At 33.9% G+C, this 10,944-nt stretch overlaps 1 protein-coding gene across 1 annotated transcript; it reads left to right on the top strand.

Moving 5' to 3' along the window:
* The first annotated feature begins 1,322 nt into the window (after window positions 1-1,322).
* Window positions 1,323-2,970, top strand: LOC18038449 ((R,S)-reticuline 7-O-methyltransferase). Its single transcript, XM_006430222.2, has 3 exons — window positions 1,323-1,512; window positions 1,616-2,208; window positions 2,567-2,970. Exons 1-3 carry the CDS (start codon window positions 1,344-1,346, stop codon window positions 2,864-2,866), a joined length of 1,062 nt encoding a protein of 353 aa, XP_006430285.2. The 5' UTR covers window positions 1,323-1,343; the 3' UTR covers window positions 2,867-2,970.
* The last annotated feature ends 7,974 nt before the right edge of the window (window positions 2,971-10,944 follow it).

Below are 10,944 nucleotides of genomic sequence, written 5' to 3'. Positions count from 1 at the left end.
CTTAAACCGTAAGGAATAAATGAACATATTTACTCTTGATTAAATTACAACTCATTGTGTTATTTAATTATTTATTTAAGAGATTTGGTTTCTCCTAATCTTATTGGCAAAAATTATTTTATTTTCTTCGACATTGTATATTCCGTCATGATAGAACTTATAACCGTGACATTAAAATTTTAAAATTAATATAATAGTGACATTAAAATTTTAAATTATTGATTAATTGATCAAAGAAAAAACGTTGGCTATTTTATATGCCTCCTTACTTCTGACCTTTATTTAAAAATGCACTTGACGATCTTTCCGAATCTTGCATACGTAAACTCACCGAGCTTTCCTTCTCCTTTGATGATTTAAAAATGTTTTATACTTTCATTATTGCTAATTGAACATATTTATCCTTAATTAAACTACAAATCATTGTTTCATTTAATTATTTATTGAAGGGATTTGGTTTGTCTTAGTCTTATTAGCAAAAGTTATTTTATTTTGCTAATTATTGACTTTGAGTCGTTGACCAAATAACAACCAAAACATGGGTAAGGTTTCCACTCATGGAAAACATGATTCAACTATTTCAGAGATAAAGATTGTGTAAAAAAATTTGATAAGTAGAGAAAAATCAGAAATGATAGAGGTATGTAATTTTATAAAAGGGTAAATTTTAATTTATTCCCCACTTAGAATAATAATTTTTAATTTATTCCGTAAATTGTGAAAGCATTAATTTATCCACATTTATAGGTAACAGGAAAAAAAATCATCAACATGCCCCTATCATCAACATATATATAAGCTCATCTTTTGATTGTAAATAAGAATAAATTAATATTTTCACATGTTTATGAGCAAATTAAAAATTATCGTTTTACGTGGAAAGTAAATTAAAATTTACTCTTTTATAAATAAAGTTTCTATTTATGCTCAATGCCATAGAGTCTGCAAAGGCGAACATTAATTGCCATCCTTCAGCTTGCCCTCTTAATAATTCCTCGTGAACTTCCATCCATATAAGTGGATTTAATGACCGGATGTAATAGTAATACGGTACCGTAGCCGGATCCATTTCCGATATTTGTAGCCAAAACTTGCACCAAGTTGACATTTTTTAATATTTTAATGTTGTTGGCATGTCACAATAAATGATAACACGTGCCAACACATGATGAAATCACATTGTTTCTATTTATGCTCATTCATTTATTGTGACATGCCAACAACATTAAAATATTACAAAAATATCAACTTGGGGCAACTTGGGGCAAGTTTTGGCTACAAATATCGATCGTTCAAATATATGTTCAAAACAATCTCTAGACTGAAGAAGGAGATAAAACGCAATGGGATCAATGGAAGTTCACGAGGAATTATTAAGAGGGCAAGCTGAAGCATGGCAATTAATGTTCGCCTTTGCAGACTCTATGGCATTGAAGTCTGCTGTGGAGCTTCGTTTAGCTGATATTATGCACTCACATGGCAGCCCAATCACTTTGCCTCAATTAGCCTCAAGTATTGACTCTCTCTTCCGTTGGATAAAAAGCAATAGCTCAGATTATTTGGCCTCTCAATTACTGTGCATTAATTGATTTATTTTTACTTTTATTTATGTTAGGAATTGACTCATCTTGTCCGGACATTCCCTACCTCGCACGCCTTATGAGAATGCTTGTCCGCAAAGGAATTTTTGCCGTACACCAGTCATCAGACGGTGGTGATGAGACTCTGTACAAAATGACCCACATATCAAAATGGCTGTTACATGACTCAGAGCTAAGTCTTGCACCAATGATTCTTGTAGAAAACAATCAATGGCTACTGGAACCGTGGCATTACCTTAGCCAATGTGTCAAAGAAGGTGGAATTGCATTCAAGAAGGCTCATGGCTGTGGAATTTGGGATTTTGCTTCACAAAACCCTCAATTCAACAACTTGTTCAATGACGCCATGGCATGCACGGCAAAGATTGTGATGAAGGCACTCGTCTCACACTATAAAGATGGGTTTGATAGCATACAATCACTGGTCGATGTGGGTGGTGGCACTGGCGGAGCTCTTGCTGAGATTGTGAAATCGTATCCACACATCAAAGGTATAAACTTTGATTTGCCACATGTCGTTGCCACTGCACCTGTGTGTGAAGGAATCTTCCATGTCGGAGGTGACATGTTTGATGCCATTCCTAAGGCCGATGCGGTTTTTATGAAGGTAACAGTTTAATTTAACAGAATATGATCTCTCGTGATTTAATTTCTATTAAGATTTCAAATATCTCTTATTATATATATTTTAATAGTAGTGTATGAGTAAAATTTAATTTTTTTATTTTTTTATTGATTAACTATCAATCAATACTTGAAGTTTTTAGCTCACGACATTAACAAATTAATACAGAATCGTGATCCTTGATTCAACACTAATATTGAGGAAAAAAAAAACAAAAAGAAAGAAGTCACCTTCCTATAAAGCATCTACCAAATGCTTCTCTTTATACAGCTCTCAACATGCCTTTTGACCCCAAAATTGTGTGTAATTATCTAATTCTAATTTAGTTATGCATATACAGTGGATACTGCATGATTGGGATGACGAAGCGTGTGTAAAGATTCTGAAAAATTGCCGACAAGCAATTCCGGATAAAAATGGAAAGCTTGTTTTGGTTGAAATCGTTGTACAAGAAGATGGTAATAACATATTTGGCGACATGGGCTTGGTGTTTGATCTAGTTATGTTTGCTCACACCACTGGTGGAAAGGAAAGGACTGAACAAGAGTGGATGAAATTATTGGAACAAGGTGGATTCCACCGCTGCAAAATCATCAGCATGCCAGCGTTATATTCAATTATAGAGGCCTATCCACAATGATATAAGTTTGAAGCTAAACTGAATGAAAGGAAAATGCTACTCGAAATAAAGTTTTAAGAAGCTTGACTCTGAACCGATCATGTCATCATCCAAGTATTTTATAAATCAGTTGTTAAATTTTGATGATGCTTCAATAAGAACGATGCAAGATTTAGGGTTAGTTTGGTAATCATGTAGCTTTTAAAATAATTATAATTAGTTGTGCTGTAAAAATCATTAATTGTAAAGAGAATTAGTTAAATCATGAGTAAAATTTATTTTTAAAATTGTTGTAAATTTAAAAAGCAGTCATATGTATTTGGTAAATCTTACTATTGAACTGTTGTAATGATATAAATAACTGAATTTGACATAATATTGAATAAGATTTATTTACACATTTATAAACATGTATATAAATTATTTTTTATTGTATATATAATAATTGATAATTAAAATAAATATTTTTATATTCTTATTTTATTTCTTATTTTGTTATGTCAATATAATTGGTAGTAATAATAATAATCTCTTTAAAGTTAATGATTTTATTTCCTAATTAATAAAAATAATTTTAGATTTTTATAACATATATGAGGATGTATATTTAGTAGCATTAAGTATAAAACTGATTTTCAAAATCAGATTTTTAAAAACTACTACTTTCCTACTTTTCAAAATAAGTTGTAGCATAGGATGATTTCGCTAACAGTGATTTTTAAAACAAATTATCAAACACTAAAATTAACTTTTAACTTTTCAAAATCACTTTTAAACCTCCTAAAAATAATCTCAAACGAGTTCTGAGTTATCGATAGAAAAATATGAAAATTTCAAACTATTATTGAATATGTTAATGAAAATTAAAATGTTAATTGAGTGGGACACTTGAGACATTTGGTACAATTGGAATGGGACGAAATTTTGAACGGTTTGAGATTTTTTTAAAAATTGATTTTGATCCAAATGTAAAAATGGGAAAGGACTGACTCCAAGTTTATATCCATTTAAGTAAAATCTCATACGATCCCAACCATTGACAAAAATAGCTACTACTTGTAGCCTACAAGCCTAATTTACAGCAATGAACAAAGGACAATAAAAGAAAATATTAACTACCATAATTTCAGATTCAATTTTAATATTTACATTCACATATAATTATAATTATTTCTTGTTATATATGGATCATATGATGATCTTGATTTTTCTTGACCATACACGTATTAATGGTCTTGATTATTGTCATAACATAGATCTTAATTCTTACCGTAAGTGTATATCATTGTAGTATTGGTTCTTTGCATTGTGCATCACTTAATGGAACTGATTTTTACCATATGCGCATGTTAGAATGACCGTAGGGAACATTTTTCGTGTGATTTCTATTCTAAATCAAATTATTGTATTCGAATAATGCTAACATCTTAAAATTTAAGTCCTAATTTGAGTCTTAAGACATTCATTATTAATGGGATGATAGAATACAGTAAGAAATAATTTCATAATTTGTCATCTAATAGATAAGTGTAATGTATTAGAAAACTCAAATTAGAACTCACATATGAAATGAAATCTCTAGTATTATTGTATAGTTTAATAGCATGCAAAGTCGGTGAGGTTTTTATCATTCACTCACAAACATCACATTTTAGTTTCTTTAACACATGTATTCCATGAAACAAAAACAAACTCCTTATTTCAAAAGCTTGAAATCATACTCTTTTTTAACATTGTTCTGCTTTTTGTTAATTGTAATGCATAAATTTATAAATACTTTTTGTTAATTGTAACGCATAAATTTATAAATTTTAATTATTTTCTGCATAAATTTATAAATTTTAATTATTTTCTTGATGATGTCTATGGTTGAGATATGGAATGAAATTAAATAGGGAAATTTACGAAAATAACCATTAATATTTTATTATTTTCGCAATTAACCCTCTCAACTTTTTTCTATCAACATTAGCCAAACACAAGCCTTTCTTCCCAAATACCCTTCTTTACAGAATAAAACCAACATTGTTTCTCCCATATCGCCAAACCAAAAGCATCTTTTCACTCTTGAATCATCAGCCAACGGCGACCGCAAAAGACAACGGTAAAAGTGATATCCGATCATAATCTATCCGGATCCAACACAAATCGACATCACTTAGTGGTATGAATTATTTTCTGAACTTACTGAACTGAGTCGGGTGAATCTAAATCTGGCGACAGGCACCCTGTCGCACCAAGCTTCGGGCTACAGGTTGCCTGTCGCACCCACCCTGGAGATTCATTAAAATTGTATTATTTTAATAGGACTCAAAAAAAAAATTTATAATTTCAGGCTTAATGGATTCAGTTGTACTTGAATTGTGTTACGATGGTTGGTGGGAGACATTAGAGAATGGCTGTATGGAGTACGTGAATGGTAAAAATCGAGCTTTTTTGGTTGGAAAAAATTATCTGTTTGATCAGTTATTGGCAAGAGTATACGAGGTGTTACAAATAAACCCTAATGACTATAGTATCACAATGAAGACAACTTTGAGGTCTAGTAACACATTAAATTGTATATGTGCAATGCCCATGGATATATGTGATGATGAAATGGTGAGGGTTGTGTTGCATATGGCATCTGACGTAGCTAATTTTGGATGCATTCCTATATTCGTGACCACATCACCTCGAGTTCCGAGCGAAGGTATTGAGCCACATGTCGATATAGAAACTTCGTTTAGAGCAAATATGTCTGGCCCCGATAATGATGAAGAGGTGTTGCCAAGGACAATATCGCTGCAGCAATATTACTCTTCAATCCACGACAATTATGACAACATTGATGATAATGGTGTTACGTTACAGGATGTTGGAGCAACGGTATTTCCAATAACAACGTCATTGGAGCAACGATATTCTCCGTATCACAACAATGATTTTCGGGACAATGATGATTTTCATAATGAGACAGAGGGGGATAATGTTTGTGCAGAACCTTATAATAATACGAGGCGGGGCACTCGTTTCAATAATGATGGTGATGATGGAGGAGCCGGTCCTTCGAATGTTCCGTCGTTTCAGCATGAGGATGAGTGTGAAGACAATACTCCTGTGAATAACAGAGGCAATATACCTATTCCTTCTATGGTTTGATCGAGAAGGAGAATTGACCCCCTTACAAGTCTTGCTCTAACTTTGCCTTCGAACATGGTTGCTCCAAGCTTTGTTAGCAGTTGTGACTCAGATGATATCAGCGTGGGTAAGCTATTTGCTGAGAAGAATGGGCTTATATTACAACTACGCAAGGTGGCTGATTGCTTATGCACAACCAGTGGAGCTAGTTGGTGTGTGGCTGATTGGGAAGTTCCAGATGAAATTCAGGAGATGCAAGTATACCCACCAGTTGAGGCACCACCACCTGGCCGTCGTAAAGAGCTCAGAATACCCTCGGCTAGCAAAGACGTTGACCGGCGGACTGTAAGATGCGGCCGGTGTCATTAACTAGGCCATAATCGTAAGCGATGTAAGAATCCTATTGCGTCGACTCGAAGTTAGTTGTATTTTGTGTGTTATTCGTTGGTTAAAACTATTATTGTTTTTGTGTTTCGTTGGTTAAAACTATTATTGTTTTTGTGTATTGTACACTTATATTTCATAAAACTTTATTTTAATTTAAAGTTCAAAATGTGAGGCATTAAAATTATATAAACTTAAGTGCGCAAATTAAAAAAAAATTCAAATTTCAACATTAAAATTACTACATAGGTCTACAATATAATATCGTCATTAAATATATCAACCGCAATCTTCTTTCTAAAGTACTCGACATGACTAGCGTTAAACTCCAATCTAAGCCCGAACATTAAATACATCGTAACCATCAATACGAAAACACCGCAATCGCCAGTTCCGGGCTCTTGTTGCGGCGCGCTCTTAACTGCGATAACTTTCCACGGGTCTTCACTTCACAACTCAGGTCGGATATTGTAGAAGCCAACATATTCCAACCATCGAGGGAATATAACTTCAAGTGGCTTGAATTTCAACTTGTACCTTTTGTCGTCGCGAAATGTGAGTAATGAGTCATAAATCCAGACTTTATTTTTCCGTCCAAGTTAACAGGGATGAGTAACTGCATATAAAAATTGAAAAACATGTTCGTTATATATGCAATTGAAATACAACAAAGAAAAAGCAACAACTCGAATATTTTCATTATAGAGCATGTGAAATGTAATAAAATACATACCATATCGACATCCGTCATTGATTTTGACATTGTGTGCTGTCGCCTACAAAGATAACTATTCAAGCGGTCGTCGAATACCATTGAATCGACTGCACAATTCCCGTTATTCCATAACTGATTCAAGAACACCTAGTACATAGATAACCAAGAAATGCATAAATTAATAAAACTTAAAGGCAATAATTAAAAAAAAATAAATAGTATTTATAAGTTTTGTCGGCACATTACCCAAAAAAATGTGTCAGTATGTGTGACACGTTGGAGTAAGGCATTTGGATACTGTCGTTGTTTCTCGCTAATCAAGCGGAGATACTCGTGAATATGCTGTAGAGAAACAGAAATATTACGATTTAAAAAAAAATTTATACACAAATCCACAACAGTATACACCACGAGGAAAATATAAATACCTCATCGCCTAGCCATCCCATCGAAGCTGTCCCCAAAATTATTTGAAAGAATGACCGCGGGTGCTGGACTCTCCGGCGGACTCTGCTATCACCAGTGAACCATCGATCAAACTCAGCAAACAGACTAGAGTCCTCCAATCCTCTCAGTGGATTTACATCCATACTCGTACTCATGTCAATCGCATGCTCCATGATTTGGGGTCGAGGTAAAGGCCGGACGTTCTGTCCTCGCCTGACCGGAGGAATCATGTAAGGACTGTTATAAACATACGACGGTATGTACGCGCGGCCGAACTTACTAACGCCCGGAGGCACCTCTGTGAACACCTGCACGCTCTCCCCACTAACATCCCCGTAGAAACTATACAATGACGTGGGCGTAGACAAATTTTCATTGACCACGTCAGTATACACTCCATAGTCATCCGGGGCCTGTACATTCGCCAAAAAGAACATATTAAATAACTATCAAATTAAAAGTTAAATGAACATAATTATTAAATTTAAACTAGCTTACCGCATACGAGCATGCAGTGGGAGAATCCTTATTTGGACGTTTAGAAAATGTGTCGATGAAGCCAACAACGGTTTCTTTAAAAAATTGGTGCGACAGTCGCGCGCCCGTCGCACCAGATTTGGTGCGACAGCGTGCCGCGCATGGGCGCTCGCTGCTGCCCCCCTCCCTCCCCACCCCCAAAATTAAGCGCAATCACTCCAAAATTGAAAACAATACTCCCAAACACCACCAACCACCACAAACATCATCACCACCACTATTATTCTCAAGCTATAACTATTATTATTCTAAAATCTCATTTTAAATTAATGAAAATAAGAAAAATGACTAACCTAGGTTTTGTTGAAGGTTGTAGATCGTAGATCGGATGCCGATGAGAGATGGAGCCGCCGCCGATGAGGGTTGATGTCGCCGCCGATGATGGGAGTTGGATCGGTTTGGGAGAGATGAGTGAAAAGGAGTGTTGGGGGAGAGATGAGGGAGGGGTATTTTGGTCTCAAATGTTGTTTTATGGCTAATGTTGATAGAAATATTTTTGGGGGGTTAAGATGAAAAAAAACAAAAAAAATTTGATTATTACTGTAAATTTCCCAATTAAATATGAAGATTTATCAAGAAATTAATGGTATTAGCATCTAAGGACACATTTATGAAGCTTGATTTGAAGCAAGCAAGATTGGCTTGTCAAGTCAACAAATAGATTATAGAAAAACTTTAAAACCACGGTTCATCATAGATGAAAATTGTGGGGATTGATCTAGGAGACTGATAGGTCCATGGAATAGAATTCACAATAATAGAAAAATTGATTTGCTCTTCCTCAATTATACGGTTTATATAGCTTTAATAAAAATACCATAAGTGCGGGGATTGATATGGGAGACTCATGTGTCTATGGAATTTATAATAATAAAAAGATTGATTTGCTCTCTTTCAATTATATGGTATGTGCAATTTTGACAAAGATATCGTAGATTAAAATCATGAAGATTTTTCTGGGAGACTGATGTGTCTATGAAATTTACAACAACAGAAAGATTAATTTGTTCTCTCTCAATTATACAGTTTATGTAGTTTTGACGAGTGGTTCAAAGATATTATTGTGGGTTCTGGTATTGATGATTTTTCAACTCTCAAAATTTTATTTTATAGTTATCTTAATTGTATTTTTAAATATGAATTAATGCAAATTTAAATAGTTGGGATGAAGTTTTTTGTTGAGTATAAAAGTAAATATACATATAGTTAAAAGGAATAGAAAATATAGTAAAAAATACAAATCCGAACAGAGATTTATATATGAATAAAATATTAAATTCCACCATTAAAAGAGTAAAAGAATTTAAATTTTAGAATCATGCAACCATAAAACAAAATTAGCTTGAGTTATGGTTTCTCTTCCTGATCATCCTCCTGTACAACTCCTCCCTGTTGTACCGTCCGTATTTTGAAACGCTCAAGCTTCCGCGTCATCTCTTCCAGCGTTCCATTACCGCCACGTGTCGAAGTTGATGAATTAACCTTGAAACCCTTGGGCTTGTTGCTCGGACCCTTCAGCATTCGCAAATTCAATTGACTCCTTATGCTTGCGGGAAGTTTTTCATGCCACTCTGAAATGAGTTTGAGCACTTCATCCAATGTTTCCTTTTCTTCTACTTGTCCCGCTGCTGTTCGTGCTTCAAAATTATCCTGAGAAGACTCAAAATTCACGTTGCTCATGTTTACAAGCTCCGGGGGACGTTGTGGGTTCTCGAAATCGTAGCTGTTAATTGGTCTTGTTGGTTGAGGAAATTGGATCATTTCTGAATTCTGAAATTGGCTTGAAGATATGTCGATGCTTTGCATTGTTTAATATGAGAGTGAAAGCGTTGATAAGGCAAATGATACCGAGCTGTTGGTGAATATATTATATATAAGAAGGCCTGACAGGCGATCTTGGACTTTTCAAAATTCAAACATTTGAACACAGTAAAGATGTTAGTATTGGAACAGTTGTAATGGTTCAAAATAGAAATGTCTTGCGCCCGCAGAAACATTCTGATCAAGCAACACAATGTTGACGCAGTCTTTGTCCGGTGATGAAACTCTATTACACAAATATTTATAAATATTTACAACTGTTATGACAGTAGATCATTGCACTGTCAAATACCCCTCACGAAGGAGAGATTTCTCTATTGCATGCATTGATATTTATAATCAAATATACACCTGAGATTTACATTATTACATTTTTATTCTATGAAGTACATATATACTTTAGATTTATATCATTACATTTTATTCTATGAAGTACATACCCAGCCAAATACCCCTCACGAAGGAGGGATGTCTCTACTACACTGATATTTACAATCAGATATATACCTGAGACTTATATATATTATATTTTTATTCTATAAAGTACATACCTAGCTAGATATATACCTGGAACTTATATTATTATATTTTTATTCTATGAATACATACCCAGCCAAATACCCCTCACAGAGGAGGGATATCTCTACTGCACTGATATTTACAATCAAATATATATCTGAGACTTATATTATTACATTTTTATTCTATGAAGTACATATTCAGCCAGATATATACATGTGACTTATATTATTATATTTTTATTCTATAAAGTACATATCTGGCTAAATACCCCTCACAGAGGAGGGATGTCTCTACTGCACTGATATTTACAATCAGATATATATCTGAGACTTATGTTATTATATTTTTATTCTATGAAGTACATACCCAGCCAGATATATACCTGGAACTTATATTATTACATTTTTATTCTATGAAGTACATATCCAGCCAGATATATACCTGAAACTTATATTATTAAATTTTTATTCTATGAAGTACATACCTAGCCAAATCTCCCTCACGGAGGAGGGATATATCTACTGTACTGATATTTATAATCAGATATATATAT

The sequence above is a fragment of the Citrus clementina genome, unplaced genomic scaffold (genome assembly GCF_000493195.1).
Source record: "Citrus clementina cultivar Clemenules unplaced genomic scaffold, Citrus_clementina_v1.0 scaffold_6, whole genome shotgun sequence".
In the NCBI taxonomy this organism is placed as follows: domain Eukaryota; kingdom Viridiplantae; phylum Streptophyta; class Magnoliopsida; order Sapindales; family Rutaceae; genus Citrus; species Citrus x clementina.
This window is presented reverse-complemented; position numbering and strand designations above follow the sequence as displayed.